Source organism: Lathamus discolor, chromosome 9 (genome assembly GCF_037157495.1).
Source record: "Lathamus discolor isolate bLatDis1 chromosome 9, bLatDis1.hap1, whole genome shotgun sequence".
NCBI classification, from domain to species: domain Eukaryota; kingdom Metazoa; phylum Chordata; class Aves; order Psittaciformes; family Psittacidae; genus Lathamus; species Lathamus discolor.
Genome location: NC_088892.1, coordinates 12,896,238 through 12,915,366, shown reverse-complemented (window position 1 = coordinate 12,915,366; position 19,129 = coordinate 12,896,238). Strand labels below are relative to the sequence as shown.

The window sequence follows — 19,129 nt, the reverse complement described above, 5'->3', positions numbered from 1 at the left end:
TCAAGGGGTTTTGTGTCACTGCTGTCTCTCAGCTAAGGGTTGTGCTCTAAAGAATCACTAAAGAGATGTCTAAAACCTCTAGTTCATACACAAAACAGAAGTCATGGGGAATTTTGTGAAGGGTCTTTATTCTGGGAGAAGGATACTGCTGTCCAAGCATAAGACTGCATCGGTCCAGTCAAGTGCCTCTGGCATAGGCAGAATGCAGTCTCCTTACAGAAGGTAAGAAAACTTCGAGCAAAATAAATCTCTTGAGGGATGTTTTGGTGCCAAGACAGCTGGTGTTTACAGGGATCCTGTTTGGATCTGGACCAAGCTGTTGCAGAGAGGAGTCCTATGGAAAGCTGGCATGCTAGGGTCAGGCTCTGGCTTTCTGTGTCATGGAGCTGGGCGCAGGGGAATCAAGGAGCTCAAAGAGGGATTTGGCTCCTACTTTTGTAGGAGAGGGCCTAACTTGAGCTTTGGGGTTTCTGAGCTCCCTGTTGCAGACCTAGGATTTGAATCCCCAGAATGCTGGGAAATATAAGCAGAGGGCTGGCTCTGGAGTCATGGACGTGGCGTGAGCTCCTGGGCCTGGCTCAGGCAGCTCATGGAAGCTCACCCAGAGCCATGGAAGAGGAGGGATGAGTAGCATCAGGGGGATTATTTCAAAGAGAAGATCCTCTGTGTCTGAGTTTTTCTGCATGAGAATTCCTCTAATTTTACAGTTCAGAGCCCTACGAAATGTTTGCCCAATTCAGAGTGCAGCCACGTTTTAAGAAGCTGTTCATTTCCTGCAGATCGGAAATCCTGCTCTCTCATGAGTTAGTTATCTTCTTGGGTTGGGTTTTTTTTCTCTGCCAGCTTCACACCTGTAGCTGAGACCCCAGCGTAAACAACACTAAAGGAAGCAAGGCAGCACGTCAATTCAAACCTCAACTTCAAACACTCTCTTCCTTTACCAAGTGTTGCATCTGTCAGGGGCAATTACTACTAGCAGTGTTGTTATGGACCCAGATCTGAGTTGGGGAGGGGGAAAAGGATGCAGACAGAAGAGCCCAGGATTAGCCCCACACTTCTGGGGTACAATGGCATTTCCTTTGCTGAAACAAAGGGAGTTCTTCCCTCTTCATCCTTGCACTTCCCTTTTAATAAAAAACATCCTTCGCATGCACATAGACATTTGAAAGGACTTATGTTTAGGCCCATGGCTGCTGAATTTGGCTGAAGTGGTTTGATTACTGCTGTAGGGGAGGAACGCTGTACCAATAGCATTTAATTGTCTCTTGTGTTTGCTTCTGGTTTGCTTGGGTTTTGTTTTCAATGGAATTTACTCTTAAGGAATCCTGTTCACTCTTTATCATTTAGAAGATGAATGTGGTTCTTAGTTTATTAAGAGCCAAGCTGCACTCAGGCATTGAATCCCTTATTTGTGGGAGCTGTTCTGCCACGTGGCTTCATGCAGAAGAGCCAGGTGTGACAGCCCATTTGTGAGTCAGCAACAGCTCTGTCTCTGTGGTTGCTGGTGTTTGGGGGAGGACTGGAGCAGAAACAGGGCATGAGGATGCAGGGGACACTTGAAGCATGGTTTCTGTAGAACCAGTCATCAGGTTGGTGATGAAGAACTCGGGGCTTGTAAATCTGGTTCTACTCTGAAAAGTAGCCTTGTGCTGTTGGCATTTTGCTCTTCAACAGACCTGCTGTGACTATCAGTGACCAAACCAGCTGTTGTTCTATTAGAGCCACAAGGCCTTCATGGGGAAATATGTGCTGCTGCCTTCAGCACAGAGGGGAGAACCACCTACAGAGTTCTGCCTACAGTGTTGCATGTGGGACTGGAGCATCCACAGCAGCTTTGCCAGCAGCAGGGTTTAGGGGAAGAAAGGCAATGAAAGGTGGTGATAAAAGCAGGTATAGCATGAGACATGCCTGGAGAAATACTACAAACTGTATTATACTTCTGAAACCAGATTTTCATCTCATTTTGGGGGAGAGCTTTCTGTCAGATAGAGATTAATCCCCAGATTGGTGCACTCACCACAGGCAAGCAAGGCAGATAGGATTAATTTTGGCAAAGAGTCTAAGAGATGGAGTGAGAGAGAGGGCGTTTGGGAGGCAACAGCCACGAGTTTCACACCAGTTCTCACCAGGGAAGCAGGAAGGAAGAGGAAAGTGGCAGGAGACAAAGGACAGCCTGAAGGTTAGGGAAGAGATAAAGAGGGATTGTGAGAAATAACACAAGCAAAAGGGCTAATGATGGATTTATGTAAGGCAGGAAGGCTATAATGGGGAACAAAACTGCAGCTTCACTTTGTCAAAGGTTGCATGAGGGCCAGAATTTTCCAAAGGCTGTCCAGGGGAGAGTGAGGCTGGGCTGGGCACAGAGGGGGTTTGGGCTGGGCTGTCGCTGTGTGCAGACCGCTGCCCCGTTGTGCATAGCTGCCTCCAGCAATTCAACAAACCTGTGCTTTAATGCAGTGTTGGCCTGAAATCCGTTAGCAGTGCGTCAGTGCGCTGGCTACAGGCAGAGAGAGAGCAAAGAGCCATGGTTGCTTGAGCAGATAACGTACCTGGTGTGGGCTGCTTCAAAAGAGTACTTTGAAGTTGAATCATCAGCATTTCTTTCAAGGAAATTACCAAATGCCTTTATTACAACATTGCCACTCAGCTGCTGGCATTGCGTCCACTGTGGTGTGCTAATGGACACCAAAGGTGCTTTGACCACTTAGCGTTGACTTCATGTCTGTGATTGTGAAAATACTGATTCAGAATTTTGTCTCCGTTGATGCTCTCTGTGTGGGAGCAGCATCCCAGCCCTGAGCTGCTCAGGAACGTTTGAGGACTGTGTCTTGGGAATTTTTACACTGACATGTAGGGCTAGGACAAGAGGAATGGCTTTAAGCTGACAGAGGGGAGATTGAGAAGAGGTATTAGGAAGACGCTCTTCCCTGTGAGGGTGCTGAGGCGCTGGCACAGGGTGCCCAGAGAAGCTGTGGCTGCCCCATTCGTGGCAGTGTTCAAGGCCAGGTTGGACAGGGCTTGGTACAACCTGGTCTAGTGGAAGGTGTCCCTGGCCATGGCAGGGGGTTGGAACAAGATGATCTTTAAGGTTCCTTCCAACCCAAACCAGTCTAGGATCCTATGAAACATGTTTCCACTGACTTTTTTTGCCTCTCAATCCCAGGCCCAAAAATATCCACAAGTCCTTCTATCCTGCTCCACACAGCTGCAGGCTGTGTTCTTTCTGCGCTTGTAATTACAGGGTGAAAGAGGCAGCAGAGCCCTGAGTAATGCTCTGCCCTCACAGAGCACTTTAGGCCGGGCCCCCTGAGCCTCAAGGGACCTGCTGCCTCTGCGGCCTGTGCTGGCTGTGCACTCTGTGCTATGGGCAGTGCTGCTGTCCCCTCTGCGGGCTGTGTTTGTAGTGCTCACCAGTCACCAAAGGGCAAGGCTCCAGAGGTGTCTGTGTGCCTCTGGTTTTGATGTGGCTTCCCCAGTGCTGCTTGGCAGAAAGGACCCGGGGGTGCTGACTGACAGCTGCTATGACCCAGCTTGTGCCCAGGCAGCCAAGGCGGCCAATAGCATCCTGGCCTGTATCAGCAATAGCAGGGCAGTGATGATCCCCCTGTACTCAGCACTGGTGAGGCTGCACCTCGAATACTGTGTTCAGTTCTGGGCCCCTCACTACAAGAGAGACACTGAGGTGCTGGAGTGGGCCCAGATAAAGACAACAAAGCTGGCAAAGGGCCTGGAGCACAAGGCTTATGAGGAATGGCTGGAGGAACTGGCTGAAGGAAAGGCTCAGGGGGACCTTGTTGCTCTCCAGGACTGCCTGACAGGAGGTTGTAGCAAAGTGGGAATCTGTCTCTTCTCCCAAGTAACAATTGATAGCACAAGATGAAACGGCCTCAAGCTGCACCAGGGGAGGTTTGGCTTGGATATTGGGAGCTATTCCCCAAAGGGTGCTCAGGCATCGGAACAGGCTGCCCAGGGCAGTGCTGGAGTCACCGTCCCTGGAGGTGCTCCCCCACCGTGCAGACGAGCCCCTCGGTGCCGTGGGTTAGGGGTGGCCTTGGCAGTGGGGGGACGGTTGGACGCGATGATGCTGAAGCTCTTTCCGCCGCGGTCGGTTCAGGGACCCGCCGAGCTCCGCCGGCCCCGCGTGTGTCTGTGCGTGTGTGCGAGGGAGCGCCCGCCCGCGGCAGGTGGCCCCGACCCCCGCCGCCGCGCACGTCACTTCCTCGGAAACTTTTTCAGCCGGGGAGCCGCGGCGGGGCCGGAGTTGCCGGTGCGGGCGCGGGGCTGCCCGCGGAGCGGCGGGGCTGTGCTGCCGCCCGGCATGCCCGCCCTCCCGCGCTGCCCGGGGCACGGCCGGGCCGCCCAGCGCCGCCCGCGGGACCGTTAGCTCGGGGGGCGGCGGGGACGGCTCGAGCCATGGCCCGCGACTGCGCCGCCCGCAGCCTGGACGGCATCGACCTGGCGGCGCTGCGGGTAAGGACGGGGTGGGGGGGGCAGCCCCCGGTTCTCGGGCCCGCGGGGCGAGCGGAGGCGTCTCCCGTGCCCGGGGGATGCCGCTGTGCCGCGCGCGGGGAGCGCCGCCCGCGGCTTCTTCAGCGGCGAGCGGGGCACCCGCGGTGGCGGCGCCGGCCGTGCCCGAGCTGAGCGCGCTGTGGGAGAAGAGGCTCTGGGGTCCGGGAGCGGGGCTCCCGGCAGCTCCGAGCGCTCCCAGCCCTGGTGCGGGTCGCGTTCCCCCGCTGGGAGCGCTCCACCAGAGAGTGTCCTTCTCCTCGCAGGGTAATGAATGGGGTGATGCGAATGATGTGAAGCTATGGAGGGAAAGCAAATGGGAGATGAGGGTTTTCTGGGGGAAAAGATGTGTCTGGGCATTTGGCTTTTACGTTGTTGGGTTGTTTTTTTTTGGTTTTTTTTTTTTGTTGTTGTGGTTTGTGCTATTTTTTTGCCCAGAGCTGAAAAAGTCAGCATTCACCTAGTTTGCTATGAATTTTCAACATCACGCTTTTCTGTTCGTAGGTTTCAAACGCAGTCCCAACTTTTGCCACCTTAAAAGCCACCCGGTTAGTGTTTCCCATCCGCAAACTGTTAACAGGGTTGCGTGTAATACCCCTTTTATACAGCTTCAACCCAGGCCAACCCAGGCAGTTTTTATTCTCCGCGCATTCCACAGAAGAAGAGGGAAGAGTCCAATTGTGGCAAAAAAAACCACAAAACTGTGTCTGTGTCAGCCCCAGACAGTGAAATCAGAGCAAGCTGCCTTCTAAAAATATCAGGGTAAAAAAAAGAAGAAAGGAGGGCTGGGAGAAGCCTTTGCAATAATCACAAGGCAAGGAGAGTTCCAGACCAGAGGCAGAAAGATAAAAGGCAGCAGAGACAGTAAAGTCTGTGAAGATGGCACAAGGTTCCTGGCTAGGCAAGCAAAAGTTTAACCTGGCTCTGCTTGAGGTAGCAAGGCTGAATAATGGAAGCCCTTTAGATCTTGAGCAGATACATCTGATCTCCTTAGAAGAGTGATAAGAAACCAATATAAGTTTGCAAAGGAGTAGTGCTGCAAATCAGAGAGCAGGCTTTGTGTCTAAACCATCCAATGCAGAAACCTCCCAGAGGCTGTAACCACTGCAAGTTCCAGCCTCGGCAGGGGAAGGGACACATGTGTCCTTTCAGAGAAAGCCCTTTCAGAACATCGCAGCCTTCATTTGGGATCTGTGGGAAATGGCAGGTGGCTGGGGCTGGGTGGTAGAAATTATGTGAAGATGGTGCTATTACTCTGGCCTTGTCTTTGGTGTTCTGGGGTCCAGTGGGAGCTGCCTGGTGCTATGCTCCTGCCAACCTTGCTGAGGTCAGAGATCCAGCAGGGATGCACCACTGGGACAGGGGGCTCTTTCAAACTGCACAGGGTGGCCTTGCACCTCTTTAAAAGGGTGCTGGCCAGGGCTTTCCTGTTTTCCTGGAGAAAGGTGTTGGGGCTGTAGTTTCCAAATAGCATCTTGGTGGGGTGCTTCTGGCTTGGGTTCATCGGGGCAGTCAGGTGGCTAAAAAGCCTCTGATCTCTGCGTTATGTGCCAAGGTGCAGGAGCCCTTTAGAAGAACTTGTGCTTCAGACACCTGTACCTTGTTTAGCTGAAAAGGGCATTTTGATCAGGCTCGTGCTGCATGCGCTGTTCATTCTGCCTTGCAGAGAAGATGGATGTGGCCTGGGTGCCTCTGGATCAGCAGTCTTGCTCTTGTCTTTTGAGTGCTCTGTAGGTGACTTGCAGGAAAGCAAGAAGGCCACCATATGGTATAGTGCATTAGAGTAATTAACCTCAAAGTGATGAATGTTCAGGCCAGGATTTTGGCATCTGGCAAAGGGAACCTAGCAATTTGGCGGGTGCTGGCTGGTGAAGGGTTAGATGGACCATGGGGCTTAAATGGTAGCTGAGAGGAAGCACTACATCAAAGATGATACCAAGCTTAAAGATAATGAAGAAGTTGGCCCGTTGTGAAGAATGCCACTGAACAGTGCTGATATCCAAGCCAGCAAGGGCAATCCAAGGACCAAAGTCAAAGCCCAGATTAAAAGAAGAGAGGTGGCCAAGGATTTTGGCTGCACACAGAGCTGTGGAGGCTTGAGACACTAATGCTCAATTGGCTAGCAAGGACAGGGTAGGATTTTTGCTGTATTAAAGCTAATGCTAACATTTATTTAGATAATTGTTTGGGATTTTCCTGGAGTGTCTGAAACCTTTAGAAACAAGCTGTTGGGGTGCTAAGTCAGAATGGAGTTGATTGGAGGGAGAAGCTGATTTTGAGGCACATTATATTACTATATTTGCATAATAAATAAGCTTGGAGAAGAAGAGTGTGGACAGAGCACGCATTTGAGTGAGAAGGACAGTTGCCAACTCCAAGCTGAAAATGCAGTTTAGATTTCTCTAGGTTTCCATAGAGGTGTGCTATTAACACCTCTTAATTGAGCTGTGCTACTTTCTGCAGGAGAGGTGTGGAATTGGGGTGCTGCTTGTGCTTTCCGCAGAGGAATACAGCAGGTATTGTGCATGGAGGGCTTTGTCTAGAATTGTTCCCTGGAGAACTGCCATGTGTTCTACTCCACGGACCACATGCAACCCACAGGACTGCTCTATGGGAAGGTCGCATGTGAATCTGTTAGCAGCGGAAGTGGATTATTGCTGACTTTAGGTCTGCTAAAGCAAGGTGTGTGGCTTGGTTATATCCAAGACTATTGGAAATGCAGGAATGAGAGGGAAGGAAAGCACTTTACAAAGGTTCCGGTGTTGCGAGCATTCTTATGCCTGTGCTTAGCTCCATACATGAGTGGTCCCACTGATTTCCTTTTGTGTGGGGGCTTTAGGATTGGGGTTTAAGTCTAGAAGGCCGTGTCTTACTGGCTTGTCTTAAAAACAAGAGGCAAAAGAAATGGTGCAGATCGCCCTTTGCACAGGCCGAAAGTGGTTCGGTCTGATTTATGCAGTATTAGCTGTTTTGTGTTGGGGTGGGTTTTGTTGTGGTTTGGTTTGTTTGTTTATTTATTAATTGTTTTAAAATGTCTTATGAGGCTGACAATCCAGGAAGTGAAGGTTAAAATTCATTTAACATAAAGGCAAAACCAAATGAATTCATTGGTACTTTCAGTTGTGGAAGTCTGTGCTGCGTTGCTCTGACAGTCAAAGCTATTGCCATTTATCATGACAGTTGAGTTAGTAAAGGCAGAACCTGCTCAGGAGAAAAGCCTGTATGTTTCCACTGTGATTTTGCTGAGGGAAATGTTTCTGCATCAGATATGAAGAAAGCATTGTTCATGTTAAAAGGGTACCATAAGTGTAGTGGAGAAGTAGCTTGCTACCCTAAAAGAAGATGTTTTGCAACCTGGGTCATACAAATTGTGCTTCTGAGATAATGTTTTTCTGTATCGCGTCCCTCAGCAGTACCAGTAGGCATCAATTGACATGGCAGATTGCTGAAACAGATGTGGTGAAACTAACACACGGAATTAATAGTATTTTATATAAATCCCTCAATTATGTCATCCCAAGAAATGAGCAAACTGATGGCAAATGAGCAAAAATGGCTCAGCCAGAAACCAGGGAACTGGTCTCCTGAGTTCTTTATATTTTTATATAAATCTCTCAACTGAGTTTTAACTGAAGCAACGGTTCCTTTAATGTGCTCGGTGGTGCAGGAGCTATTTATGGGCATTTACTTGCCCATGCCTTGCAACAAGATGATTTTCCTGTATCTGAAAGGCTGCAACATCTTGTTATTGGAGTAGGACATCTGATACAGTGGTTGGTTTTAGAGCCCCCGGTGCTAAACCGGTAGGATGAAACTTGGTACACTGATCTCCTGCTCCATGAATCTTTCATGTAAATCAACAGCAGTCTAGTTTGGGTTCAAAGCCAATACTTCAATCCATCTGTCAAATTCACCTTACTGTGCTTGCAAAACAAGACAATTGAGTGTTCTCAGCCTACCTATAGTGTTAAGATGGTCTGGGATGGTACATTCCCTTTTGCAAGGTAGTTGGCCTCAAGTGCTTTATTTAGTATTTTTTCAGTCTTATCATTCAGGTTCTTTCTTCCATTGCTAGTTCTGGGTGTTTCATAGCAGAAGACAGTAGCTCAGCTCTTTTAAAGCTTAGGAAGCTTGGAGTTCATTCCTTATTTTACTGCTAAGCTGAATCAGTTCAGTTCTTGTTCTTCACACATCTCCATTTGTTGCCTCTGCCATGTTACAAATCTTCACCATGTTGTTTTGTGCATAGAGTTTTGAGCAACTTGACTCTAAACTCCAATATTAATATATTTCTTGCACTGTTATTTGGCAATTTCCCTTTTAGTGTGTAATGCAGATCATTAGGACATGTGCCATAGATGTTTTCATTTTGATTGTGTACAGTTATACTCCATTATGAAGTGGTTGCTTTCCTGCAAATAACATTATTTCTTCTGCTTTCTGCAGGACCCTGCGGGAATATTTGAACTGGTGCAGGTTGTTGGAAATGGGACATATGGACAAGTCTATAAGGTTTGGATGCCTCTTTAATTTATGCTGCTGTTCTTGATAAGGCTGTTTTTCTTAAAGCAGAGATGAGCATCATTTAAGAAGATAGACAGTATTATTCCAGTAGGAGCCTGTCTTTTCTGTGTAATGCAGAATGGTGTCACCTGCGAAGCTCTGTGCCCTGTCCTTCTGTCCTTCTGTCCTGTTTTCATGTCTCTCTGCCACCACAGGTCAGATAAGTATGTTGGCTTTTGTACCGACTTACCTCTGTCCTATTTTTTCTGCCCTGTGGTTATTTTCTCTTTTTCAAAATTATTTAATAAGTGGTTGGCACAAATTAGCATCAGTGATGGCTAAATTTGGCCAGGAGTGAGTGGAGAGCTCAGCTGAGACTAAACCAGCAGAATTCTTCAAGACAGAGGTGCCAATTAACCTTGTTCTGCAGGCAGGCTCTGAAGTTTTTGCTTTCTGTTATTACCTTTGTCACTGTGATATCAAAGCAGAACTACCTGTCAGGAAACTACATCAATTAAGCGTTGTCTGCCATGACATGCTACGTACACTGTGCAATGCACACCTTTATTTATAAGAACTCTCCTAGAAAAGTTCTTTTACTGTGAAGCCTTTCCTAAGAATGATCTAAGAGAAAATAGACGTGATAAAATAGGAAACTGAGTCTTTGTGGTTCCCATTTGGAGAAAGAAGACTGAGGAAGGAAAAGGCCGTGTTGCTGAACCCTTGGAGGTATATCAGTAGAGTAGTGGCACTGGAGGAAGCTGTCTCGTCTTACTTTTCCCTCAGATCCTGCTACTGACACATTCCTGCGTGATGAGTCTTTGTACTGGTGAAAGCTCTTTCTTCACCGGTCTTCTTTGCAGGAAGAATGCAGAGGGAGGCCTTAATGTAGAAGTGCAGCACTGTTCATCTTTCTCCAATTCCAGGGCATTGAATGCGTGTTATGTTTTGGTGTCCATCTTCTGGTGGTAGAGCTGCTGTGACTGCGGTTTGGTTTCCCTTTGAAGCTGTAGCTGCTCTTTCAAAGGTTATGGAAAACCCTGTACAGAAGCAGCTCTGGGGAGTTTCTGCTTTCCCATGTAACCTTTTTTTTCAATTTATGTCAGAAGCGGGATCTTTCTCATGGAGCTCTTTGTCACTGTGACCAAGTCTGTGTTGTTTCTGAGATTGTCATTGAGATACTGAGGTCAGTACTAGTAAACTAAATATAGAGGATCAGGGTTCACATGGACAGATTGGAAGCCAGGAGACAGTCAGGGGTGCTGTTGTCAGTGTAATCAGTTTCCTACCTGTAAAAAGATCGTAAAGCTCCTAAATAGCTTCTGAAATAGTTGCCTTTCTTTTCATGCCTGGATTCATTTTCTATTGAGAGAGAAATTATTTCAAGCTAGTGATTTTTTAAAGGATGTTGAGAGTGAATCAGTTGCTTAACCAAGGCAGAAACGAAGGAGCAACATAGTTGCAGCTTCTCTGCTGTGAAAGACAATGTTTTGAGCTATTTTGTAGTTCACTAGATATTAGTTGCGAAAAAGTGTAAGAAATATTGACAATGACAATTAAAAATTGTACCCAAAGGCTGCTTTCCACTGGGCAGTCAAAAGACTGGAGTCTGACAGCTCTGAATAATGGGCTATTTGAATCTCAGCTCATTCTGCACTTGGACAAGCTGCAACATCAGAGGTACTGAGACACAAGGTCTTGCAAGGCTGAGAGCGCTGAGGGGATGCTTTGTGCTCAAGCATCACGCGATAGAGAGATGATGGACTGTGTAACCCTGGCTCTGTGCAAGCACAACCATAATAAAGGCTTTGTTCATATTAATACATGTGACCACTGAATGTAGGGGTTTTTGCTGAGGCTCACTTTGGGGATGGAGCTGCTCTTTGCAGGAGGATGACAGTGAGCCGAGCAGCTAAAGAAGACAGATGACAGCTGAGGTGGACACAGTGTGTGCTCCAAACGGCAGGCAGTCAGCTTGGTCTCCATTGTGAATGCTTTTCACACAGTCCAAAGCTCCAGTGCATTTGCAAATACCTCTGCAGAGGATGCTGAGCACTAGCTGAATGTACTCGGGTATGTTCTTGCCTTGCAACCAGAGCAAATGTCCTTTTTCTCTGCAGGAGGGCAGCTGCAATGGAACAACATCTTCTGATGTGACCCCAAAAAGTTAGGCTATGATATTCGCTTTTCCTTATTCACCCCTGTGTAGTATGCCATTCCCTCTGTACAGTGCTAGGACTGATGGAGTAAATTAGGGAATGCTCAAATTATTTTGTAGTTTCTCTGCTATAGGCTCATGATCATAAATGTTTAAGTTATAAAGTAATCTCAGTTATCCATATAATATGTCACTAGATCATGTTTTCATTCTTCAGAGGCGTCAGAGTCTTCCATACATTCAGATAGACTACACATAGTCGTTTGCACATAATCAAAGCGCAGCTTATTTCAGGCTAAATAAACTATGTCCAAGATTACTAAATTGCTCGGTTGGCTGTGAAGATGATTCATAGGGCTATATGTTTTAATATATGCACCTCCATAAAAATGAAAATAAAATTTAGAGGAGTCATCATTAGATTTGGGAAACAATGTTTAACAGATTTATTGAAGACGAGTATTGTTCATACTGAATTATTCCACACCAGTTCCAGTTCAGTGTCTTTTTAAATTGAATGAAAAAGGTATATATTTTACCCATGGTAATGCTAGAGCTGTCTAGAAATGTTATAAAGGTGAGATTTGCATATAATAACTGACAAAAAGCTAGCAGATCTTTTGACAACTTATGAAGTAGTAGGACGTGAAAATGTCTGTACTGGCAACTTCAGCCTTTTGGAAAGTATGAATTAGATATTAAAACATCAGAAGGTACCCAGAAGTGATGAGGTTTAGACTTTGTTATCTCTTGAAATAACGGATTAGTTTTTCAGTTAATTGCTGCCTTCCAATAACTGAAACCTGAAGAACAGCACTATGTAAGAGGTGATTTTGAATAATGTTATGGAAGGTGGTAGCAGATAGCCTTGTCTGAAGGCAGTTGGAAGTGCATTTGCTGGTGGTTGGAAAAGTATGAGTATTTACTCTTTCACACCTTTGTTTCCTGAACTTTGAAGTGCTGAAGGCCAGGTTGTGTCCAGTGTCTGCACTGTCTCCATTGAATGCATGTAGGAAAGAGAAGTTTCTGAACTTCCCATGCACTGCTTTTTGCAAGGGCTGTCTGTCCTCCTGGGAACCCTTGAGGCCAGGGACCACAAAGGCTGTGCAGGGGATATGGCATTCCTCTCCAATGTTGTTCTCTGGGCCAGGGTTTGGGTTTTTTTAAAGCTGCTGATCATAAGGACTCTAAGACAGCACAGAGCAACTTTTTGCATCATGTAACTGTCAGTGTCATCTGGGAGAAAGCGAGATTGCTGAAGGTGTTACCTACAAGTTCTTTGGTGTTGCTTCCTCCCTGGGCTGCAGCCATGGTGCCTTGGAGCCCCTTCTTGCAGGCTGCCTGAGGAAGCTTGATTTGGGTGTTGTTAGGGTTAGCAGTAAAACTGCAAAAAAGAATGTAGGAGATTTATAAACAACACTTTTTTTTTTTTAAATTTGCTGGTGTTGCTACATTACTGTGAATAATGTGCTGTTAAAGGTGATACCTTTGAAAGTACTGTGAACCTCGTGTCTGTGGCTATGTGGGCTGCTCTCAGTGTGCTTGATGCTGTATCTTGCAGTGTAGCTATGACCGTTGAGACCTGACGGTGTTGTGATTTGGGTAATTATCTCCAGCAGGTTGATTATATGGGTGCCCTGTTTTCCTTCCACGGTTGAACTCCATTGCTATGATGAGTTGGATAGTGACTGTGTCACCCTTGATGTAGAACAGTTGTATCTTGCTCTGTGCTTGTGCATTTAGTGACAACTAAAACGTCAGCTGGGGGGCTATGCGAACTACTTTTTGCAGAGACTTCAGCTGTTTCATGTTCTTTGAGTGGTGTGTCTTCAGTAGAAGCCTGTTAATTTTCTAGCTTTTAATTTTCAGTGCAGGGTCATTTTTCTAATGGGTGAATGGGGAGAAATGGGGCACTTGAAGTGGGTGCCGGTTTTGGAGTGTTTGGGTCAGACAATTGCTCTTAAGCTTTGGAAGAGCCTGTGAAGCTCTGAGCTTGTAACAGCTTTGGTGTTTTAGTGATTAAGATAAAAAGGAATTGCTCCTAATCCTACTGATTCAGCTGTGCCCTGAGAGTCCTCATCTTTCTAAAAGTGTTTTCAGGGGCCAGATGAAGTCATCAGCAGCATCTGTGCAGTCTGCTTGTTTTGAGAGGCACCTGAGTGGGGTTTTGACTTCCTTTGTCTTAATGATGTGGATTAGCCCTCTTTTGGGGCTGGCATTTTTGAGTGGCCTAAGGAATGAGAAGGTTGTGTCTTTGGTAAGTTCCAGCAGTGACATATTTTGGAGCATGATCTTACAGGCTCATGATAAACCTTGACAGATTTGCAGCTTCTGTGTGTGCAGAATGGTTGTATCCTTAACAGAGTCTGAGGGCACAAGGAACTTGAGAGATGCTCTGATTTCAGACTGTGACAATCAAAAGGGAAGAAGTGGCTTCCTGGTAACACAATTGCTGAAAATGAAGCAGTGGTGTTGCTGCGGCTTGGCAGAGGGTGGAAGCGAGCCTGCCTTCCTGTAGTGGCTCTGCCCAGCCAGTATTTTTATTTCTGTGTAGTCACATAAGACTCTGGAAACAAAAAGGAAGCAGGTCTGAGTAGGGAAGTGTTTGGGATTGTTTTGTTTTGCTTTTTAAATACAGCTGCTTCTTGGCACTGAACTGTGCTTCAATTGTTGATGAGAGGGAGGAGTTACTCTACTGTTGCTACGCAGTGTCAGGAGTGTACTGAAGCATAAATAAGACTTTTCAGCTTCTCTTAAACTGTTTGAAAGTCTGCTGAGTTTGTAATAATTAATTTCTGTGAGCAACTGGCTGAAGTAATTGAGACCAGGTTGGGAGGGGCAGGGGGCAGCCACATGGGGGTTTTCTTTGAGACTTGATGCTGCGTGGAAACAGTCACAAGACCATGCAAAGTTATGAAGTGTTAAAGTCTGTGGACTGTATTGAAAACATTAATTGATGGTGCACCCCCGGCAGTTACTGGGAGGTTAAATGTAAGTAACATTACAGTTATGTTCAGTGTAATCCAGAAAGTGAATGTGTATAAGCTGAAAACTACAAAACTTCTGGGGGTGGGTCAGAAGTAGTCACCTTCCGAAAAATGTGTCTTGGGGCTGAAATGCAATTTCAGAGCCTCCAAACTCCTGCAGAACTGTTAAAAATGTCACGTTGTCTTGTGGTATTTTGCTGTCATTTGTGGTTAGTTACAGTTTTCAATCCAATCTTAGCCTTCAAGGCACTGAGATTTTGATGAGTCAAGTAAGGAAATCAGTTGTTCGTTACAGAAATGACAAAATGCTACTCTCTGTTTCACTCGCGGTTCATAGAAGTGCTTGTTTGTCTATTAATTTTCTTTATTTTGATTTTTAGTAGCGTAGCTGAGTATTTCGTCCATATGAAGACTAGTTGATTATTGTAGGCAACAGTATATAAAGGCACATTCCTGTGGTGTAGAGAATGGAGTCAGCAACTCATTGTGTAGATCCTTGGTTCAGTAATGCAAGCAAGTAATGGAGATTGTCTGCTAATCCTGGCAGCAGGGATCTCTTTCAGGAATAAGTCTGAGCTTAGTTTGTGCTACTGACATTGTAATAAGATCTGAAATGTTGTGGTGCATATGAATGGGTTGCCTTGAAGGCTTAGTGTATATAGCTGTAGTATCATTAACACACTAGAGGGGCATTGTTTGGTGTTTCAGTATTTAACTTCATGCTTCTGATTTTAAGAACACCTATGAAGTCTGCATACTACTAGATGTACTTCTTCCTCTTTTGTCAGTTGTCCTTAACTACTAAACACACTGTAATGCATGTCTGCTTTTATTAAAGCTTCCATACCACCGTGGTGGTCCTTCTCCTCCTTCACTAGAAAGGATGTGGAGTTGGCAGTGCGCCTTTGCAGCAAAGAGGGCATCCTGTGCCTTGGTAGGTTTGTAGCAAGCAAATCAGGGGACACTCTTGCTAGGCCACAACTGGAAGACTGTGTCCCATCTTTGCTCCCCCAGTTCCAGAGATACAATGAGAAACTGGAGGGGGTCCAACAGAGGGCCACCAAAACGCTTAGAGGGCTGAAGAACTGTATGCATGAAGAAGGAAAGGCTGAAGGAATCAAATTTTTTTCAGTCTAGGTAAGTGAAGGCTGAGGGCAATCTAGTCACAGTCTTCAAGTGCTTCAATGATGGTCTGTATAGAAGATGAAAGTACAGGGATGCATAGAAGAAGAGGAATGAGGCACAGATTGCTCAGGGAAAATTCCATCTAGATACCATGGCAGTAGTGTATTATGTGTATTTAATTGTCAGAGCCAGGAGCATTTTTTCCCATATTGTTTTTTTTGGCAGTTGTTTTGGGGGGTTTAGTTGGTTGGTTTGGGTTTTTTTCATATCTTGGCTTCCCTGCTTATTTGCATGGCAGTACCAAACTATACTGAGCACTAGAATTTAAAATCATGGATCATACCTGTGAAATTAATTAGCAAATGGTGAAGTCCTGGTTCTGGTTAGTGAATATTTCAGAAGAATTCAATTAAGATTTTGAGCTGTAGAACTAGTTTATCAAAAATAGAAGAGTAAGGATGTGAAAAAACCTCTCAGCTGTGGAGTGCTTTTATACAATAAAGGCTCTTTGACTGAGCAGAGCAATGTGCAATAATTAGATGTGCCATATCAGCCGTTAGAGAGTAGTAAAATCCTTGCAAGTAATTTGTTGGCAGGCCTGCCACTTCCAGCTTCTCCATGTTTTGGACCTGAATGCCCATATGGGAGACAGCAATGCCTTTTCATCCTAAACTGGTGGCGTTTTTCAGCTTACGTTGCATAACACTTCAGATGCTGGCACTGGGACATGCTGTTTTGAAGGTAAGAGAATATGCTAAAAATTCACTGGTGATAGCACCAGGACAGTAGGAAATAGTTCAAGCTCTTAATTCCTCACTCAAGCACTTTGAAACACTTTAAGCACCTCATTAGTGATACTGGTTTTGATACTTCTGACTGCTTAGCAGCAGCCGGAATCATGCCTGTGTGACAATTCACATCAGTAACCAGTGCTTTGTGTCCAAGTTTTACAACCTGACCTACTCAGAAGTATTTCATTGTGTATGTTATCTCTTCAAAGTAAATCGGTGGGGTTGGAGGAAAACTTGTAAGAAATTGTCTATTTGCAGTCCAGAAAACTTCCCTGACATGTAATGAGTTATTCGAGGTAACAATTTTAAACAGCAGAAAACATAGTGTGTTGTTTATAGATGTTTGTAGCTGTAACTTTTGTCCTATGAGGGCCATCTGGGAGCAGTTCAAAGCACTACTGTGCTTGTGCAAGAAACATTTCATATGTGCTCGGTATTTCAGCACTTGCAGTGCTTGGGCTAGGACTGGAGCTAACTTGTGGTGGTATCAAGCCCATTGTATTGCTTTTCAGGAGCTAACTGAAGTAAATAGCAGTAAAGAATTCCTTTTGTTTGTTACTCAGATGAAGCCATGAGCTGTCCTGCAAAATGCATGCTGATTTATGTCCGTGTAAAAGTTGCACAGAAGCCTGCCAAGTCAGGCACTGAGACTTTTAGCACTGGGGATGGGTTGGAGCAAGTCCAGAGGGCCACAAGGATGATCAGGGGACCAGAGCACCTCCCATATAAAGACAGGCTGAGAAAGTTGGGGCTGTTCAGCCTGGAGAAGAGAAGGCTGCGTGGAGACCTTCCAGTCTCTGAAGGGGGCCTACAAGAATGCTGGAGAGGGACTCTTCATTAGGGACTGTAGTGATAGGACAAGGGGGTATGGGTTCAAACTTACACAGGGGAAATTAAGGTTAGATATAAGGAAGAAGTTCTTTATTGTAAGGGTGGTGAGGCACTGGAATGGGTTGCCCAGGGAAGTTGTGAATACTCCAGCCCTGGTGGTGTTCAAGTACAGGTTGGATGGAGCCTTGGGTGACAGGGTTTAGTGCAATGTGTCCCTGCCCATGGCAAGGGGCTTGGAACTTGATGATCTTAAGGTCCTTTCCAACCCTAACTATTCTATGATTCTATGAGGGATGTTCCTACAGCTTTACCCTGGCATGGTCAGCTGGCATGGATGATTACCACAGCTCCTCTTCCATGCTGTCCGAATTACCCAGCAAGCAACAGAGGCCAGCACCAGGCAAACCACTTGTGGCACAGAGGAAGAGGGGTGGGTAGGACAACCAGCCAACCTAGATGGCAGCAGAACCTGTGCCAGTAACAACATGGTCCTTGTGCTTGGTCCTTGGAAGAGCTCCTCCAGAAAGCACAACTCTTACCTCCCAGAGCCATGTGGATTCACTCAGGGCTCATAATGCTGCTCTTAGGTTCTTGGGGGCATCACAGCTCCAGTGCTCTGGAGGGAAGCAGTGTCTGTCACAGCTGTGATCTTTAAAGCCAAACACGGCTGGCTCTGGTGAAAGCACAGCTATTTGGGCTGCAGCTGCCTGGATGCACAGCAGCAAAATCTGGTGGGACAATTGTTCATCCTGCCCTTCCAAGGCATTTGTGGGGAAATGGAGTTTAAAAGCCAGTTTTCATTGTCAGCTCGGGTCAAACAGCTTGCTCAGTCGGTAGACACAGGTGCAGGTCAGCCCCTTGTCCATCATAATGAAATTTCCAGTAAGCAGTTTTAGATTGTAATGTCCAATTTCGATTGTAAAATCCATAGATGTGATAAAATTGTCCTTTCTCTGTCTGGTATTCAGCTGTTCTCAGGCTGCTGGCCAACATTAATTTTCTTGGCCTGCACAGGTCTGTGAATGTGGATCTTGGGAATAAAACTAAAGAAGAAACTATTTTTTAGCTGGCTGTGGTGTATTTTTTTATTATTATAATTATTTAAAGCTCTTGTGTGTTATAAACCTGCCCTTGCAACCTACTGACTTTGTGGGATTCCTGAAGGGTTTGTAAGATTTGATTTAGAAGCACCTTTACAAAGGTCATTTCTTCCCCATGCCTTTCTTTCTCCCCATGAAAACATGGAACTTCAGTAACTTCTGCAGTCTTAGGGAGTAAAGAATCCAGAAGACATATTTTGCAGCAAATTGTGGCCTTTTCAGTGCCCTGCACAGATGCTGTTATTAGCTAACATGTAATAGCTTGCATGTGGTCCTGGCAGTGCTTTAGGTACTGCCTTCATGTAAGAAATATGCTTTTTCATGAAGGTAAGAGAGGAGTTGACTTGGGCAGCTGCAGTTCAGGAGATGCAGCTTTTCTTCCTGCCTCTGCCTCTCATTACTGCTGGCAAACACATAAATTTGCTGGAAATGGAGCTCTCCTTATGACCGTAGCTGCTAAAATGGAGGCAGTCCTTGTTTTTGTAAAGTGCCTTGGGATTCTGGTTGAGAGGAATTGGTGTACTTACAGAGGTGACTTGTGAGAGCTGGTTAGCAGCCACTTACTGAACAACATGTTTGAAAACAGTTTCACTCGAATCAAAACATGTTGGGTTCAACAGAAGCGTTAGGAGGAAGAATTTCAGAAATGAGCTGGCTTTCATTTGCAAACTTTGTTGCAGAAATGTCAAAACATTGCATTTCATTTGCTTCCCTTGAACAGACATTTTCATTTAGCAGGATGTTTGATACTTCATAGATTGTCGTTAGGACTGCAGACTCAAAACCAAGGTACTGTCATACTGAAATAATTTGGCATTAATAAAATAAACATCAATATTAATGTGAGTTTTTCTGACTTTCCATTCTGTGAGGAGTGTTTGCAACCGAAGTGAGACTCGTTGGCAAAATCCTGACATTTTCTTGAGGTTTAGTGAATACTGGATTTGAGCAAATTCCGTTTTCTGACTCTTCAGTTGTGCAGTTGCTACATCTGATATCAGTGTTTTTGATGAGTTTTTTTCTTGTATTTCTGTTATTAAAAGTGGGGACATTTTGAGGAGAAGGCCATGAGAGAAAGTGTGGTGGCCTTCTGGAAGTATTTATTTTACCGAACTTGAGTAGTCTTCA

At 45.7% G+C, this 19,129-nt stretch overlaps 1 protein-coding gene across 5 annotated transcripts in view; it reads left to right on the top strand.

The window, feature by feature from the left end:
- The first annotated feature begins 4,277 nt into the window (after positions 1 to 4,277).
- The window catches only part of NRK (Nik related kinase), a 97,026-nt gene continuing 82,174 nt past the window's right edge, over positions 4,278 to 19,129 (top strand). For 2 of the 5 annotated variants that reach the window (XM_065689854.1, XM_065689851.1), the window contains exons 1-2: positions 4,281 to 4,470; positions 8,953 to 9,018. In XM_065689854.1, the coding sequence (XP_065545926.1) occupies positions 4,414 to 4,470; positions 8,953 to 9,018 (123 nt within the window). In that variant the 5' untranslated portion in view covers positions 4,281 to 4,413. Of the gene's footprint in view, positions 4,471 to 8,952; positions 9,019 to 19,129 lie in introns of all 5 variants that reach the window. The other 3 variants (XM_065689855.1, XR_010614931.1, XM_065689852.1) reach the window with 3 other exon arrangements.